At 41.6% G+C, this 19,603-nt stretch overlaps 1 protein-coding gene across 6 annotated transcripts in view; it reads right to left on the minus strand.

The window, feature by feature from the left end:
* Positions 1-19,603, minus strand: part of NT5C2 (5'-nucleotidase, cytosolic II) — a 62,784-nt gene that overhangs the window by 42,617 nt on the left and 564 nt on the right. Inside the window, exon 1 of one of the 6 annotated variants that reach the window (XM_030452894.1) lies at positions 16,739-17,055. The exons of 3 other annotated variants lie outside the window; for them this stretch is intronic. In XM_030452894.1, coding sequence (XP_030308754.1) covers positions 16,739-16,763 — 25 coding nt within the window. In that variant the 5' untranslated portion in view covers positions 16,764-17,055. Of the gene's footprint in view, positions 1-16,738; positions 17,056-19,603 lie in introns of those variants that run through there. 2 more of the 6 variants (XM_030452895.1, XM_030452899.1) reach the window with 2 other exon arrangements.

The raw sequence follows: 19,603 nt of genomic DNA on the forward strand, positions 1-19,603 counted from the left end.
CCTCAAAAGAAAGAAAACAACTCACATGCTACATGGGTAATGATACAGCAGCCATTTCTAGACACCTTTAAAATATGACTGCCATCATCTTACAGAACGGAAAATTGATGATTTCAGCAGAGTAAAGAGCAGAGTGAGTGTCTAAACCAGCACTAGAAATCACAGCGTTTTTGGTGGTCACATGTATGCTCACTCTCCTAGAGGAAATCTGTGTAATTTTTAAGTTTTAGATTTGATTAAAGAGAAACAGTTGTGATTGTCACAGCATTTGTTATTCTATTTACTTACAAGTTGCTGGTCATAAAAATCAAACAGACAGCAAACAGCTTGGCTATAAAAAAATACGTTCCTCCCTCCTCCAGCATTCTTTGCTTGTCTCCCAGTTACTATACCCAAGGTTTACACACGCATCTTCTGCCACATCCTAAAGGTCACCAAATGTAGGCCCTGGCAGGCAGCCCAAGGGACCACATGCCAGAGATCAGAGCTTTCTGCCCCGAATTCCCTGCAAGAGCCCCAGGAGAGGAGGTCACCACAGTGAGAGGGCAACCAGCCATTCCAGCCAGCCACAACTTCCACAACAGGGCATGCAGGGAGAAGCAGCTTCTAAAATAGCCAAGGCTCCAGCCACCAAGGGCTTATAAATAATTACCAGCTATTTAAACCATGCCCAAAGGCAGATGGAAGGCAGCACTGGGCACAGAACTAAACAGCCGGCAAGCATCAACCTGTTCCACTTCACAGGCTGGGCACTGCCTGCAGGAATGCTCCTTAATAGCAGCAAGGGCTGCAGCAGTCCTGATGGAGGAGTGGGGCCCCAGCAGTACCCCCACAAGAGGGACAGGCTCCAGGTCAGCAGACAGACATGCAGCACAGTCAGGGCTCTGGCATGACCCCAAGACTGCAAACTACAGAAAAGGCGTGTGTCCCAAGAAGGTGGAAAAGCATCTGGCCTGTGCATATTTCACAATGGTCCACCCTGGTCTTACCTGGAGTTATTTTAAAGCTACTAACCTAGAACTACAGATCCAGATCCAAAAGACATATACATTTAAGGGCTATAAAAGACAAGTTAAATAGATCTGTAAAAACTGTTACATGGATGATCTTATGACTTAGCTCAGGATCTAGGTCTTCCAGCTCAAAGAAATCCAAATCCAAACTTCCTGCCATTTAGAAGGGCTACACTATTCTACCTACCCAGACAAATACTTAGTAAGATCAAAGATTTACACTTCCAGACAAAACCAGGGACTTTCCATCCTGCCAGCCTCTTCTTCCCACTTCATCTAAATCCTCCCCTTCACAATTACACCACATCAGAGATGCTGACACAAGTACTCGAACAGGACTGCTCTGAACAGCCATCCATGCCAGATGTTTGATAATCCACCAGTACTACCCTAAAAAATATCCTAAAATCCAGATGGCAGAAGAATTTTAGCAGGCTTCCTGTAGTAACCTTTCAAAAACGAGGATTCACTGAGGTGGTTTGAGCTCTTAAGTGATTAAACCCTCCTCTACAGTAGGAGAAACCAGACAGCATCTTTTTGTGTGTATATGGATTCAAAATGCTGAAATGAGGAAAACACAAAAAATCTGAATTTCCATAATTAAGTAAGAAAGGCCTGAATTATTTTAATGATCCAACAGTATTTTACTGTAGCTGCGATAAACAGAGTTCATAGGCAGGACAATGTTTGCAGACAGAGGCAACATCTTTTATTAGACCAACTGGTATGGCTGGAAAAAATAGACAAGCTATTGGGCACACAAGCTTATCTAAGTTTTCAAACTATATCAGTTGCTCTAATTAATAAAAGGTATTACTTCTGCCTTCAGGCAAACTCTAATTAAAATTACTAAAATCTTTCTTTTAATGTTCACACAGCATAAAATAAAAAATCTTACGCTGAAGTTTTATATAACATGAACTCAAAGGCATTCTTACAGCTTAGCAGACTCCACTGGCACCGTGACAATAGCTTACTACTCTGAATTAAAACAGTAACCACTGACAAAAGATACTGTGGTGGATGCTCCTACCTACATAAAGTCTCATGAACTTCAATGAAATTTTTCTAATGCTTCAAAGGTATAAAAATTAGCCTACCAGCATGGGTAAGAAACATGGGACATGATCCCTGCATACAAATTCCTTCCAAATAGAAAGAGAAAAATAAGAAGGTCTGAATCACACCATACATTTGTAAGCCACTGGAATAAACATCTAAGAGAGTGGGCAGCCAGCCAGGCAATATTCTCAACTCTGAGCAACTGAAATATGATGCATCTCACTTTAGTTACAAATCTATTTTTGAAATCAATAATCTGTAAATAGCTTCACATAAAAATAGAAATCTTTACATAGATAAAGCATGTCAGAACACCTCATCATAATTTATTGCAAACATGCTCCATGGTAGTGCAACCTTAATTAAGCATCTGACAACATGTATGGTACAGGGTTCATTTGGAAACAGTACTTAAAATCCCAGCTTCAAAGCTTTGATATAGAGCTACCATCCAGGATGGGTGCCTTGGTCCAAAAGAGCATGAGATTTTTAGCATTTATTTTGAAGTAAGTCCATTTGCTTCTTTTGTCAGATTTTGGTTTATTTCAATTATTATCCATAGCGTATTTTTTCAGGTACTCATACATACAAAATAACATGTCCAGAAACAGTCCCCTTCAAGTTTTATTATTATTTTTCTTCTCTTTTTTGGTCAGCAAATAGTTAGAAATTTCTGTACCTGATAATACCTTGATGTGTTCAGGTTAAATGCACTACCTGTATTTTCTTCTGATTTTGCATTAAGTCTTTGATGACGTAATGCCAAATCAGAGCCACACACACTAAAATGTAGAGATGAACAAAACAGCAGTGACAAAACCACTTTTTCCAAGATATTCTCAGAGAGCTTATGTAGCAGAAAATAAAAGCACCAATCACAAGGTTGTAAAGTACTCACATTGAATAGCCATGCACTTCATCCGCCTCTCCTCACACGTTCTGCTTCAAGAATCATTAATACCTTGTCAGTACGACCCACACATGTACATACGTGCACAGTGGAACACGAACAGAGAGAAAAAACATCACACCTAAGACCAGCTATTTGAAAAGCTTTGTGTCTTGTTGGAGGCCGTGGGTGTACAGACAAGGCTCATGGTGCCCCTGCAAGCAAGGCACCACGTGTTGCCCTGCAACGCTGCTCCATCTCAAGGGGCTTTAAGAGGCCTCAGCATGGGAGGAGTGAACTCCCTGAGACTTCATATTCTCAAAATACTGAAAAAGGGAAAAAGCAAAAGAAGAACTGGGGCTGGCTTGTTCAAGGCTCAGATCAGATTCCTGGTCCAGGTCATGGCATGGCCTCATAAGCAGGGCAGGAGAGGGGAAAGGCAGTTTCCTCTGTATTCAAGACTGTCCATGGTGGCTAAGAAAAGCGTGTGACTCACTTTCCCTCTCCTTTCACCAAGGGCAGAAGTAGCCTGCACATAGCTTAGGCTAGACACTTGAGTCAGCTAGAACCAGAAGAGGTGAAATCAACTCAGGTTAGCATCATACCCTGTGATCATCTGGAACATCTGACATCCTGGGATAGAGTGCACAAAGTGGCCAGGACTGTGTCTTCCCCCTCAGCAGGTGGGGGATGCACATATACATCTATACATTGCTTCTGTGTGATGTGGGGCTGGGCAGGCTTCTAGTAGCACCCAGAAGAGCAGCTCTTACACCTGCAGTCCCAAAGCACTTCACAAACTCTCATTCACAGGATAGATTTAGGTGCAGCAGAAGGTGCTGTCCCCATTTGTCAGCTAAGGATAGCAAGGCACAGAGAAGGTAATAACACAGAGCAAGTGGGAATGAAATGCAGAACTCCTAATTCCTCAGTCCCTGTGCTAAAAACCCATCTGAGTTCTAACTGCTGTCAGGATGAATCAGAGAGACACTGCATCTTCCCTGCACAGTATACTTGAACACAAATTCAAATTTCACTACTTAGCATTAACTGTCAGACACTGAGAGGTCAGCTAAAATGTATGCTAATTTTCATGCTTAACACTGACAGCTCCATAAATATAAGAATGCTTCGATATATGGGCTCTGCTTAAAACTGCATGGTAGGAATAATGCCTACACTGATATACCCTTAGCAAGCTCAAATATCTCTGCCTTTGTAAACCCTGCATTGATCCCTGGCTCTTCTGTATTGCACACACATTCCCAGCCTATTTACTTGTTTGCCATGCAACCATTTTCACTCTCGTCTTCAAAACAACCATTTCAGTCTCTTTATCAACACCACAGCTCAGGCACTGTGATCTCACCTGCTATGCCCACAATGAAGCTCTCTGCAAAGGCAATGAATCAGTCCAGTATATTAATACCAACAGTTATTACCCTTTCCCTTTTGTGCTGGTCCTTTGATGGCTGCCTCTCTGCAACAATCCTTCTGGTGCAGGCTCCCATATCAGCCAAGGGCTCACTCATCTGGGGACTACCCAAGCAGCCAGAGGCCCCACCAGAAGTATCCAGGAGGGGAGGGCCCTCAAACCATGAACCCAAATTTTTAATGTCACAAGCTCTCTGGAGAGATGTGGCAGACAAGCAACAGAGTATTTGGGCTGCTAGGAGGCAACGTGACATGAAATTTCTAGAAATAAAAATGCAAACTAATGAGAAAATGTCTGTTAAGTGCCATTTCTGAAACCCAGGAGAAGTATTCATGTGAGATGAATACTGAAATCTCAGCTCACGCTCCACTTGGGCAGACCAAATAAGAGAAATTGGGTGGGGACTCCCCAGTCCAGTTTGATGTTTCTGATAACTCAGAACTACATGTCTCAGATGGACAGGTGTCAGCATGATCACAGAATCCAGGATTACCACCAAAACACACTGGAAAAAGGGACAAGCTGCTCTTTGAGCTCCTACCAAACAATGTAAAATGTGGAGCTAAGGACAAGAAAAAGGAGTTTTTCTAAAAATAAATTCTTGGAAAAGACCAGAGATATTACTGAACTGAGATGAAGAATAATGCAGATAGGGGAGAATTCTTCAAGAAATGCCTACCACTTTGCATTTTTAAAATTGATGATACTTTGTTAATCCCTTGATGATAACAAAGCATATCCCCTTCAGTTTCCTACCAACAAAAATGTTAAACAATATACAGAAGTAAACACATTCAACCAGCCAGTCTGATAATTCCTCCACCCTCAGAATCTTAAAATAATTAACTGAATGTATTTTGGATTATGTCAGCTGATGGCAAAGCTAGAAAAGGCACTGCAAATGACAGCACAGAATCCAGTTAATGGAGAATCAGGAGACAAAAAAATAACCAGTCTTTGTCAAGGTAGTTACACTAGGTATCTAGATCATGTCTACAAATTCTTGAAGACTGAGAACTATCTGTACTTACACATCACAGAAGCCCCAAAGCAGTAGGCTTTGGTCTCACTCCAAGCCACAGGGATTGCAAGGATGACGAATGACCCTCTGATTTTACACTGAATTGCAGCGTTACACACCAGCTCTGCTAGTTCACATAGTTCCTTCCCTCTCCCCCACAACCCTGGGATGACAATTCAAACCACTCTGTTTTACTGCCAATGCTTCTGCTTAATAGCCAATGGCAAATTGTTTCCAAATGGTGTTTTCAATTACTGATGCTTTTGGAAAATTATTATGTCCATGACTTGAGATCTCTGGCAATGCTGGAACGCCCACAATTTCCAAACATAAGCATGAAGCTTGTAAATTACCTAAACCAGAAAACTGACTGTTTTCTTTTTTCTTTTCTCTCCTTATGTCTGAAGCTAAATTCTTCACTTGAAGAACTTCCACTTCTGGGTGGCTGCCTCTCTGACAGTAAGGCTTCAGGTTTATCATGGCACAAAGGACAAAATACACTCTTCCCCCTATCAGCATATTAAATTACTTTCAAGAGACACTTCAAAATGTGCTCATGCATGTGCACTCTCAGCTCATGATAATTAATCGTTGAAGTTGGCTTTAAGTAGTATAATTCTGTACGCCCATTACAGGGTATTAAAGAGGTAGAGATCTGCTGTTAAGCACCTGTTAAGGTTGGCCCCAGACACAAAAATTAAGATTTCAGTAGATCCCACTTGCAGTATACAAAGACCCATTGGCTTATATTAGAGTGATAAAACTCTTCTTGCTCCATGGATTGTATTAACCCTCCCACCTCCAGCTTGCAATCTCCAACGCTGGCTTTGAGCCCTCCTGCAAAAAGAGGGCAGCTGTTTGTCTTGGGCACCACCACAGTGCTGACACCAGTGGAGCTGCTTTTTCCAAAAACTGCTTTTAGTGAAATTGGTAAAGCATTCCCAGTCATACATTTATTTGACTATGGTCTGACTGATGGATGATGGTAATTCACAGGTTATTTCAGTACAGGAAAGCTACAAATAGGGATAATGCTATTTACGTAGCTTATTACAGGATTTTTATTTTTATTTTATTTCATGCTGAATTTTATCTGTAATAAATCCAAATGCTAAAGTGATGGCCATATATGAAATATGTTGTAAAATATATTTAACAAACCATTGTTTATTTTACATGGATTTTTTTATCAGCCTATTTCTGCTGACAACCATATGCACAGTGACTGCACACTGCCTAGAGCTCCAGAACCCAAACTGCACTAAAATGCACTAAATGCACTAGAGGCATTAAAAAAAGACAGACCTATAAACATGGAGTTTCTTGATGTGACCATCCATTTCTGCCCAAGGAGCTCTTCATTCATTTAGTAACTTCATGGAGCACTAGTTATTTAAAGTATCTTAAGTATTATTTAATTATCATCAATTTTATGGATGGTTAGAAAGGAATTTGGAAAACTGAAATCCACAGTGCAGCACGGTGAGGAGCAAACCTCAAATCTGTCCTCAAGTGTCATGAGACCACCAATTTTCCTCATTTATCTGTAGCTGAGTTTACTGCCTTAAAATGAGAACTACAAAATACCAAGTAAGCCAACAAGCATGTTTTCTAGCTTCCATATAGCTTGTGGTTCTAAATATTTCCTGCAGAAATACCATTTTAGTTAAGTTGCTTCCAACATACTGCTTCTTATACAAACAATATGTTAGAGGTAATGCTAGTTCCCTACTTCTCTAAGTCTAGTGTGCCCTGTATGGTCCCACCACAAGAAAAAAAGGAGGACCATACTTAAGGAATAATAATCCAGAACATAATCCAGAACATTGTCCAGAAAAGCAAGAGCTATGCCAGACAGAAGAATCGGCAAACAAGAGCTCTCAAAGAAATGCTGTGATGTGACTGCAGGTCAAATATGGCTACCAAATAGGGCTACCAAGCAGGACTCCATGTGCCAATCTGTCACTGCTACAAGCTCTGCTGGAAAACTGTCTTCAGCCAGCTGTCCCCATTCAAGAACCATACTGATTATACTGAGGAAGAAATAAAGCTGTGAGAGAGCGCAAGGCAGTAGTGGAAGATTGCCAATTTACAGAGTAGCTCTGCAGGTGATTTGAAAATAATCTAGAAGCATTTATGCACAGGGAAGCAGCATGAGTGTGGAGTGGAGGGCTCTCAGTATCAGTGACAGAATATGAGGCCATGACTGGAAATTAAATAAAGCAACACAAAAAATATCCCAGAGAGGACAGTTAATTATGAAGCAACAAATTTCTGAAATAGTTTTTCCCATCACCAGAGGGTTCTAAATGAAGGGGAGGAGGGGAGAGGGGAGGATGTTTACATCAGTCTTTTTTCACAGAGTGAAGAATTAGTGCAGAAAAGTCAATCTGAGATACATAGTTAAGTCAATCAAACTGAGCATCATGCCTGAGGTGACTTTTCCTCACCTTATAAATTAATGTATCACTGAATAAAAGGATGAGGCACAAGCAAGACTGGAAGAAAACTCCAGAAAGTTCTCTCCAGGTGAAATGACAAACAAAGGTTCTTCCAAGCCAACACCAGCATGACCTGTGGCACCATAACAGCCCTGGGAAACTTGTTTCCATGGGAAAAGGTCTTCAGCAGCCTGCAGCAACCTCTGCTGCAGAGGTTCCCAAAGTGTTATCCAACTGAATGCCTGCCAATAGCAAGCATGGACCTGGCTAAGAAGATATTCTCACTGCTTTTTGTTCCCAGCTGTTAAATTCCAGTAAGAAACACGTAAGACACTTCAAATATTTTGCTCACTCTGTTGTCCCCATAAGCAATTGCTCTAGTTGCATAGGGTCTTGAAAGTTTAAAAACTAGAGATGAATTTGATCCCTCTGCTGTAATACAGTCCACCCTAAAAAAACATATTTAAGCGCTGTAATGTGTATGCTTTAGCTGAAAACTGAGAGGCAACCTTTGATGCAAATGCCCACCACAATGGGGATTCAATGTTTGACTAATATTTGCAACTATTAATATTGTTGCTACAAAGATGAAGCATAACAGCTTGTTACCCAAGCTGCAGGTTAACATGAACTGCACGAAAGGCAGAAATGTCAGTATGGATCTGAATACACTGAATTCTACAAATCAGAAAGGAAAGTCAATATCACCTTTTCCATTCTGACTTTGTCCTTTTATATCAGAACAATCCGAAGCATCTTTAGCAACAACTCATCTTGCAGGTGAGAAGAGAAAACATATCCCCTGGTACTCAGCAGCCAGAGCAATCCTGCCCCTTCTCAAAGGAAACTGTCCCTTCCTTCAGTCCCCTTCAGCTTGTCACCCCTAAGTAACACACTTAGTGTTCACACCTGTGCAAGGATCTGCACAGGCAGCTGAACAACCCTGTGTGAATTACAGTTCCCACAGAGAGAGAACAAGATGAGACGTGTCAACCCCAGAGAGAGAGCTGGAACGCCATCCTTCCACATACCGATTTCAGAGCAAGGAACAACTGCCACCCTAACCTGCTATTAAGGATTATACAACAGTAGATCTTTTGGCAGCAGATCACGGTGTTTCAAAACAATGACGCCTTTCATTAGATTCCACTGTGTTTCAGGAAGCAAATAGAGACTTAATGGGCCTTCCCAGAAGCTTGGCAGCAACTGACAGTGTATTTGAGATGCACAACTCCCATCAGTAGCATGGTCATTCTGAAAGCATGCAACTGGGTCAGCTTGGATAACACAGACAGACAGAAGTCCCCTTTATCTTCTAAACACTGAAGGTGAGGGAGGACATTTTTATTGGCTTTCCTTACTGATTGTGCTTACTGGGAAAACACCCTCTTGTCTCTGTACATCACGTCCCTGCTTCATTAATATTTTACAGAAAATGCAAAGATACCAAAAGTTTATTCTGATTTTTTTTTGGTCTTTGAAAGTAAGAAGAATACACTTGTTCTTCCTTTTAGAGACACTTGAACTCTCTTCCATGCTGCATGGGCCCTCTCTTTGTTTATGGGCTACATAAACAGATGTGACAGCAAAATCAGCACCTGAACCATCTCCACAGGCTGGAAACATGAGTCCATGTCTCCCTCCAGCCTTGGCTGCAAGCAATCCTGGCTCAGCCCAGGTGCAGAGAGCCAGCTGGCTACCCAGCCTGAGTCCCAGGGCTCTGGACACAACACGCGCCAAGGGACGTGCTGTTGAGTAAGAAAGCTGGCATACTTGAACTGGGGAACACTGACTCCTCCTTCATAAAAAAAAAGTTACTGAAAATAAACACTGAGATCAACAGCTGAAGACGATTCGGTAATTCCAAGAGCTGTTCTGACAAAAGTTTTTTTTCCCCCCCTGCTAAGAGTTTTCTTCTCCAGCTCCATTTCCTCCTCCCAGCTTTGTTAAGGAAAAAGCTTACCAAAAGCTCACACACTAATTCAGTCTCTTTCTTTTGAGATCTTACCCACCAATAAGACTGTCCTGGTTTGAGACAGCATGTGCAGCTACTCAGAAAAGACTTAGCTAAAAGTAAAATTACAAGAAAGAAAATAGGTTCTATCCTGGTTTAATCCAGGGCAAAGAGGCAGATAATTGACAAATGAAACCATCTTTCCAAGAGAAGGACAACCTGACGACTATGGAACTAAACCAGATACAGGAGAGAAAGCCATAATACCCAGCAAGACTCAGGGAGTTTTCAACTTGCTGTTTGTACACAAAATGCAAAAAAGATAAAATAATGGAACTATTCAGCTATAAAGTGCATTGTGAAGATACTTATAGAAATCATAGTAAAATGTAAAATGATTCTCAGTTATCAGAACAGCAAGAGCCTTTACATCCAGGCTCAGCTCATCAAATTCACTCCTGCACTGGCTCTAACACTCTTCTGAAATGCTCAGAAAAGCCAGAAGTACAAATCCCCCTTTTCTCTCTTTCTCCTAGTTCAGTAACCATAGGTACCCCTCACCTGAGCTATACAGAAATCCTCTTTCTCCCCAGACCAGAAGCTGGACATGTACTTATTACTCCTCACAGAGATCAGACAGCTGAGTGCTCAGAACCCTCCCTGCACGCTGGTCTCAGCAAGCAGCCCCACACAGCCACTCCTTGCCCATGGGAAGGAAGCTACACAGACCTGACCTAGTAAAACTCATCAAACACAAAGATGAAAAAACAGGGAAGGTGAGGTCTGTAGGTGTTCTGAAGAGCTTTTACAGTGTACAGTTCCCCTCTGCATACAGAGCACAATTCTTTTCTGACCATTTCTTTTTTTTTTAATCAGAGGCAAACATAGCAATTATAGTGTAACTGATTACAAATGAAATTACAAGTCTGCCCTTAAGGCACAATAGTGTCACTACCTAGGTATTTTCAGTCCTCAGATCTCATTTAATCTTGAGATACCTGTAGTACTGAGGCACCACACTGCAGGAAACTCTACAGGTAAATTAATTTTACAAATACTTTCTCTGCAGTATTCCCATGCCCTTTTGTTAAGACTGCTAATTTTTACAGCATTTTAATACAACCTATGTAACTAAATTAATCAGCAAAGTAACTGAACATCTATGATGACTGTGCTTTTTCTAAGGGTCTGGCTTCTCTTTGATAAACTAACTGTCTCAGCTTTATCAAATGATACCAAAAGGTCTGTATTATACTGTTTTCCAACTGCATCAACTTTTTTTGCTTCGGAAACTTCTTACTACCCCATCCAAGCAAAACACAAACTACCAAGTCACTTGAGGAAAGCAAAGTAATCTTCCCACAGTCCCTTCAGCTCCCTGTTTTTAAACTCATTAAATTAATCCCTCTGACATAGGAGACTGTACCCTGGCAGGAGCTGAGGAGGACACATAGTGCTACCTCTGTACTTGTCTCAGCATAGATGGTGCTCAGAGGGGACACAGATGAAGCGACAGACCTACTCCATCAGCTGTGACCTGGAAGAAACCTGTCAGTCTGAAAGGTGACAGAACATTAACAACTAAGCAGGCATCATCAGCAGGTCCCTGTTTTCCCAAAATCAGAGCTGAGTGTTCCCAATGCAGAACTTTCCTGACGCAGATCTTTCTCTCTGGTTGGGGACTGCTGTCCGGGTAGAAGTCAAATGTATCTCTCAGTGTAGACTTGATTCATTCAATAGTGTGGTCTTCTGCTCCTGCTGAAGATGAGTGAACAGCTTGAGCCTCCTGAGTTCTGAGACACTGTTAAAAAACGTTTGTCTCAGAGTAGTGTGACACACACTGATACCCTGATACAATGAGAAGGACTTCTTTTTCAGCATGTTACCTGACCTACTGCAGCTGCTAAAAAATAAAAGCTGACCACACGCCCAGTCAGCACAGAGCCTTCTGTGCAGCCACAGAAATACCTCCTTCTAATTGCTTTCAAAACAGCAATTGAAAAAAATCCCAACCTGGCTCTGAGCTTCACAACACGGCAAGACAGTCCTCCACATTTCCTGACCTCTCCAATATTTGTTCTTGACCCCAACAGCATACATCAATTTATGAGTACTGAAAGTGCTTTTTATTACTGTCTCTGTTAATATCTACTCACTACATGTCTGTGAAGAAAAATGAGAGGTAGATGAGTAAAACACTGTTAGTTTTTCATCATCCATTCCCCCCTGATTGCTCAAGTTTAGCAAGCAGAGTTTTTTGGCTCGGCTCATAAAATTGCCAATGCAATATTGCAAAAGAAGCTACAATGCATGTGAAACAAGATGTTATGAACTTACCTAACCTATTATCACATAAAAAAAAAATAGGAAAGGTTAGATTGTGTTTTTACCAAACTGTTAGAAAGGCCGCAGTTTTATTTCCCTAAAATGGAAGTGGCAAAAGTCCCCAAAAGATTGAATGCTACAAATGGATACTGCACTCGGATCACAGCAAGTTCAGCTCTTTCCAATTTGTATAGAATTGCACATAAAATATCACACACATCTGATGATTTCAGCACTGACATTTTTTAACATATTCTCTATAAAATCATCCCATTTCAACACCACTATAAGGAGGATACCTTTAAAATACCAGAACAAATGTGAGACACGTTCTGCTCAGGATGTCTGCCATCACCAAGCAATTAATGGTACAGGCAAGCTAATGCCTTCTAGAGGCTAGATTCCTTATTATCTAAAAAAAACTTAGCTGAAGATCGTATGGTATGCTAGTCACTGCTTAGCAGTGACACTTCTGGGTAGAGCAAGCATTCTGAAAAGAGAGAAGCAGGGGTTTGTGTCTACTTACTTGAACCACTTACAGCTTTAGGTAGCAAATACACATTTTTATCATTTTCCCCTAGCACAGCTCTACCAAGCCTTGTCAGCTGCAACCCTGCTTTTGATTTCACATGGAAAAGGCTTCCTGACCACTTCTTCCTTCACAAAGATGCTGTTCAGGTGTTTGTGCCTCCCTTTAGACCATGTTTTATTTTACTTGTTTTTTAAAAAAAGAAAAACAGTGTGGAAATGCAGCATCCCAAAACACTGTATTGGGCACTCAAAAGGGGCACTGCCTTGCTGACCTGCTCTAGTGCACCAGCCCACTGCTTGCAACATGAAGCGGAAAATGAAATCTGACTCCTGCCTCAGTTTCCAGACAGCAGAACTAACAGATGATTTACCAGTCTGGCTTGCTTCTATGTTAAATTCCTCTTTCCAGCTTCACTCAGCCACCTGTATTCACTGTTGGGAAAGCTACAGGAACTGAACTGGAAGACCAGTTTCCAGTGGCAGTCTCAAGCTAGCTGGTGCTCACAGCACCTGCAACTTATGTTCAACTGAACAGTTTTTTTCTTTAGGCAATGAACTCACCCTGACCTAAAGGCATACAGGGAGAATACCGTTATAAAAGTGGAACCAGACAAGCAACATAAAAGAAACAACTATTAAGCCATTATGGGTATCTGTTCTTAAAAGATGAAAATGCAGTGAATGGAGGTTATCAGAAATTGCATGATTTAACCAACAGACTCAGAACCAAATCTTGTAGCCCTTTCCTTTGAGTTCAACTGTCTGGAAATGGAATTGCTTCGTAATACCCAAAGAAAAAGACTTGAAAAGATCAGAAAGAAACACTTGAAATATCTTTGCTAACATGTTCACCTCTTCCTTTGGGAAGAAAAATAAAAAGTATCTCAAATGGGGAAAGAAGAGGTAATAAATATCTAAAAACCTGTTTTATTTATTTTTAACTGTAAATGGTTCTACTTACTGACTTCCAAAATTACCTAAGCAGCATGCCCTTTACCAGCACTTAATCTTAGCTGTCATTATTGGTAATTGCTATGTTATGATTACAAAGCACTGGCATAAATCTTAGTACCTCTTCAAGCTTCTAAGGGCAGAACATTTACATGCTCTTCTCCAGCACCATGTTCATAATTATTCACTGTACATGCCTATGTGCAACTCATCACCAACTGAATCAACCCAAACACTAGCTGGATTATTATGGCTGGGCCCAAAGACTTGTGGTGAATGGAGTTAAATACAGCTGGCAGGTGGTCACAAGTGGTGTTCCCTGGAGCTCATTGTTGGGGCCAGTCTCAATGTCTTCAGTGGTCAGGAAGAGGGGATTCATTCTCTGTAAGTTTGCAGATGATGCTAAGTTGGGTGGGAGTGCTGATCAGTGTGACTGTAGGAAGGGTCTCCACAAGGATCTGGACAGGCTGGATCAATGGTTTGAGGCTGACTGTGTATGAGGTTCAAAAAGGCCAAATGCCAGGTCCTGCACTTGGGCCTCAACAACCCCATACAATACTACAGGGGGAGGGTGGCTGAAAAGCTGAAAGACCAGCAGAAAGGACCTGGGGGTGCTGGTTAACACCCAGCTGAATATGAGACAGCAGTGTGACCAGGTGGCCAAGTAGGTCAACAGCATCCTGGCTTGTATAAGAAACAGCATGGCCAGTTGGACTAGGGAAGTGATTGTCCCTCTGTACTCGGCACTGATAAGGCCACACCTTCAGTATCATGTTTAGTTTTGGGCCCTTCATTACAAAAAGACATCAAGGTACTGGAGCGTGTCCAGAGAAGGGCAACAAAGCTGGTGAAGGGTCGAGAACAAGCCTCCTGAGGAGTGTCTGAGGGAACTGGTGCTGTTTAATACAGAGAAGAGGAGCCTGAGGGGATATGTGACCACTCCCTACAACTACCTGAAAGAAGGCTGTAGTGAGGTGGGGGTTGGTCTCTTTTCCCTAGTTAGAAGCAACAGGACAAAAGGAAATAAACTTAAGTTGCATCAGGGAAGGTTTAGATTAGATATTAGAAGAAAGTACTTCACCGAAGGGGTAATTAAACACTGGAATAGGCTGCCCAGGGAGGTGGCTGAATCACCATCCCTGGAGATATTTAAGGTGTATAGATGTGGTGCTTAGGAACAGGGTTTAAGCTTAACAGACTGATATCAGAGTTAGGTTAATGGTTGGTAGAGTTGGGTTATGGTTGGACTCAATGACCTTAAAGGTCTTTTCCAACCAGCTGGAAAGTGTTTTAGTGAAGTGTACCTTCCTGGAAGGTGCAGTGAGAATTTGCTTCCTGAAAATCTAGGAAGAATGTATCTTCAGTGTTTTATGTACTATGCCACATTAACAGGGAGAGCTACAAGGCCTGGGCCAAAGCCAGTTAATCCAAAGGCCTGTTCTAAAGTAAACAGTGGAAAACCACTCTACTTCAGAGCCACCCACAGAAACCCATGCAGGAAATCTCTGATTTATGCTTTTCTCTGAACCAATCGTGCCAAGCAAGGTTAAATGACAATCATGTAGTAAGCATATATACAAAATTGTAAGTCTTTGAAAACTTCAGGAAGGCAGCTGGGAGCTGTGAACTATTAAGCTAAACTGTGAACTAAGTTTAGCTAAGAATTAAGCTAAGCTGTGAACTATATTAAGCTAAAATATGGACTGCATAACAACTTGAAGGAACCTTTGTTTTTAAATAAATCACTTGTGGTGAAAATAGAACAGTAATTTTTGAAACTGAAAAACTACAGGATGGGTACAACACAAGCAGTACTAGAGTACATTGTTCCTACACATCTGTTTCTTCTAACTTCATTTTGTAGCCACTTTCAAACCTCAAAAGAACATCTCTGTCTGCTTCCCCTTCTTCTTCCATCTACCTACAGAATCTTTGCCCATATAAAAGAGGAACTAACAGGTTGCTCACAACCAAGCATCATTTCTATAGGCATCTCTCTGCTGTGACTCCTGCCCTCCACATTTAATGGGCTCACACCTCAGCAGAATTTAAAGTAGTTTTAGCTGGTAGGATGATGCACAGGGTAAGAATCCACTTGTCATCTTGCTTCCATGTTAAGAGATGGTAGCATGCAGATAATCAAAGTGGAGTTTCCAACTTCCCCTGTCTAGTCAGAGCTTTATCTCTAACAGAACTACCAAACAAGGGCTGGCTGTGCTGGTAAATCCAACAGCAGGTATTCATGCCAAGCTGATAATAAGCCAAGGTCACCAGCAAGCAATAATTTTAGCCTCTACCACCCTGAACCAGACTTGAAGAAGCAATAGGACTGAGAGAGCTGGCACACAGCCATTCACTACTCCTCCACTGAGGAACCCAACTGTTTGGGAAGTAAAAGCAAAACTGCTTTGACCTTACAGTAAGGTGCAAACACTGTTACATATTTAAGTAGCAGTAAGATTCAACACAGATTGCTGTGAGGTTTTTTTCAGGCTCCTTTCTTGTTCTCATATTATCATATAAAAAAATAATTTCTCCTAATATGGCTTCATACAGGCAGATCTCCCAAACACCTTTTTAGCCATGCAAACACATACATGAGATTCAGTGACTACCCTTATGGAGGCAGGTTTAGATTATCAGTTGCTTACAGTGGCTGCCCTAAGTATCCACAATTTTTTTTTCCAGATGTTGCTTAAGGTCTATTTACTGTATGCTAATTTCTATTTACTGTACATGCTGGATTTTCTCTCTGGTTGTGTTAAGAAAGCAAATTCATGTTATACATGCTCTCTATGCAGAGTACACAGTCCAAGGTTTTAGGAACCATTCCAGTTGAGGAGTCACAATGCTTAAATAGCAAAACACTGCTCTGAGTATCATAACCATGACACATAATAATAATTTCCCTAGTAGCACAAATGAGACATTTTACAATAGGAAATATTTATATGATTGTGCACTTTGGAGATACTCAACAAGATAAACTTCAGCACAGAACAGTCAGCTTTGGAAGACTAAGATCGTGGCCATTTCAAATGGTATTTATGCTTCTGACACTATAAATAAAATTTTAAAAGTAGATGGAGTACAGACAATAAGTAAAGAATACTCACGCACTGACTTGGTAACATACTTCATCCCAAACACATCCCAAAGAGCAAGAAAGGGCTTCCACTCCCAGGCACATTCTGTTCAGTTTTCTGTCCTATTATTCTCACTGCTAAAAAAGCCACAGCTGTTTTATATCAGGACACCCAGTGCTCGTGAGCCACCCTGAGGCAAGGACACGGCACAGAGCAGGCACTGCGAACTCGTCCCAAGGTAAACCACTCAGGCTGTCCTCTGCTGAAGCACAGCACTGTCCTCAGTTTCCCTTGGGGCAGAGCAGAAGTGCCTTGCCCTCTTCATGGGTTTATGCTGAACAGCATGTGAGTATTTCTTATCCTGAACCAATTAGTCACTGAGGTGTTCTTTTAAATAAGTGAAGACAAGGCACAGCCCTACCAAACAGCAAGCCAGTTCCTATGACAACTTTCCACTGCAGCTTGGCTGAAGACCATTAATTCACCTTCCCTAGGCCAAGCAGCTTCTGTGTGGTAATGTTACTTCGGGTCATTACAGACCTCTGTAAGCATCTTCAGCAGTGGTTGTCTGAGCAACAGCAGTTTCATAGTACTGAATGGCCCAGATCTCACAGCATTCCCTAATTTCAAATTCCTACAAAAGAATGGATTCACTGAGTGCAACTCATGACCCTGCCCCATGTCTCTTGCCAAGATTTTCAGGGTAGAACTGCAGACAGTCCACCTTGCTGCATCTCCTTTGAGTCAGTATCTACTATTTCTGTAGGATTCGAAGGGTGCAGTTCATCTTGGTTTGCCCTGGAGTACCACAAGCCTACTCAGCAGTCAGCCCAGGGTCATGCCCAGATCACAGCTCACACTGCAAGCTAACCACCTGTCTATCACTTTTTAACTGAAGCATTACTTTATTAAGCTGAACTGCAGATAATGGGTCTGATGTGAGAAAATAAACCCAAGTGGTTCTTCAATAAGAATCAGTTAAACATTTTATTTCAATAGCTTGCAATTGAAACAGTAATAATAATAAACAATAATAATAAACTTGTCTGTTTCTAAAGGAAAAAAACTCTCCTTTTACACCACAGTTTAACACCACAGTGTTTACCAGTAAACACCACACTACAGATTCTGTTTCAACAAACATTTCGCTGGAAGTTGAAAGAAAAAAAGTCTAGGATAAATATTCCTAGTGATTTTAGGAAGGGTCTACTAATTTTCAATTCAAGCTATACTAGGAACAAAACGTAACAATCCGAGGGGTATTTATTATTATTAAAAACTGCCTATAAACTGGAAATTTGCCTGGGAAAATTTCAGCTTTCATCTGATTTCTGCTAGCATATATCCTAGAAACAGCATATAACACTAATGCTACCAATGCAAATATACTACTAGGCTGTTAATTTCAAACCTCAGCTGAAAGCATTTCTCCCATTCTTACAATTTTTCTCCCCATTTATCTCTGCAATTGTACTTAATTCAATGGAGCATTTTAAATGTAATTCCATGGTGCATTTTGCCATACAATTTGTTTGAATGACGCTCTGCAGAGTAAAGGTTGTATTGTACTATATAATGAAACTACGTCTATGCCTGAACAAACTCCAGCTGCTGTTAACCAAACCAGCAAGTTCCTGAATGATCTTTTGGACTCCGGACTAATGGCAATAGATTATTTTAAATAGCAGTTCTACTCTAAAATATGTTTAGGTTGACAGAGGCTGACAAGGACTGTGACAGACTTCCAGCAATAAGCTGATCAGTTTGCAAGTAAAACACCATGGGTTTTCCTCACTGCCACAAATACAAATTCAGTCCATGAACCAAAGATCAACATGCAGTTCTGAAAATGTTTTGGGGGCTTTTGTCGTTTTGTTTTGTTTCCTGGTTTGCAATAAAACCACACAGAACCTGAAAATCTTCATATTTTCAGTTTCTACACTGGTGAAAAATGGGTATAGGGATCAATACATTGTATTGTATTGACAGTGACATTATTCTCAACTGACACAAGAGGACAATTTGGATAGGTAAGAGGGACATGTTTCTAAGTGACTACTTCAAGAGCATTTTGCAATCTTTGATGTTCAAATGCTAAATCTTAGAGTAAAAAAAGACACCCAACTTTGACAGCATAAGTGATTATGCCTTGGGAGAAATGTTCTCAAGACCACGTCAGAGAAGCATTCAGCTTGGCAGCCTTTAGAAACACTAGCAAGGGAATAAACTCAAGGGTTTCATAATCACAGCGGTTCCAAGAATTTTTAAAACTGCCTGTGCTACAAGACACAGTATTGCCCTAATAAGTCATCCAGTCTATCAGGAACCAGGGTAGGTTTGTTTCCACCAAGCATTTTGCAACATTATTTTTGACACAAAAAAAAATAGCAAAGCAGCTTTGCGCTGTCTTTTTATTATTAGTAGTATTATTATTATTTATTTGTGAAGTGCTTCGCTCCTGTCTTCTAGGTTATCGGCTCAAGCCCGATATAGCGGGGTTGCCAAAAGCGACTCCTACAAAATCAAGCAGTGACAAGGAACCCTCGCCCTCGTTCAAGGCTGTCCGGGAAGCGTCCTGCCTGGCACCGGGATCAGACTTTCCTCAGGGAAGAGCTTCGCCTCTACCCCTCTACCCAGCCGGGCTGACGGCTACCCCCGGGCAGAAGCTGCGAGCTGGAAGGTGCCGCTGGGACCCTCCGGTCCACGTGGGGCGGAAGGCGGAAACGAACACGCCGGGTGCTGGCCCCAAACCTCAAAAGCACTTTCCTGAGTGCTCCTTCCACCTCACGCTGCACCTCGGAGGGCTGAAGGCAGAAGGAAGGCGAACGGCCACCCTGCTCCAGGGAGGGGACCAGCTTCGGGGCGCAGCCCGCCGGCCACCCAGCGGGAACAGAT

Source organism: Calypte anna, chromosome 6, assembly GCF_003957555.1.
Source record: "Calypte anna isolate BGI_N300 chromosome 6, bCalAnn1_v1.p, whole genome shotgun sequence".
In the NCBI taxonomy this organism is placed as follows: domain Eukaryota; kingdom Metazoa; phylum Chordata; class Aves; order Apodiformes; family Trochilidae; genus Calypte; species Calypte anna.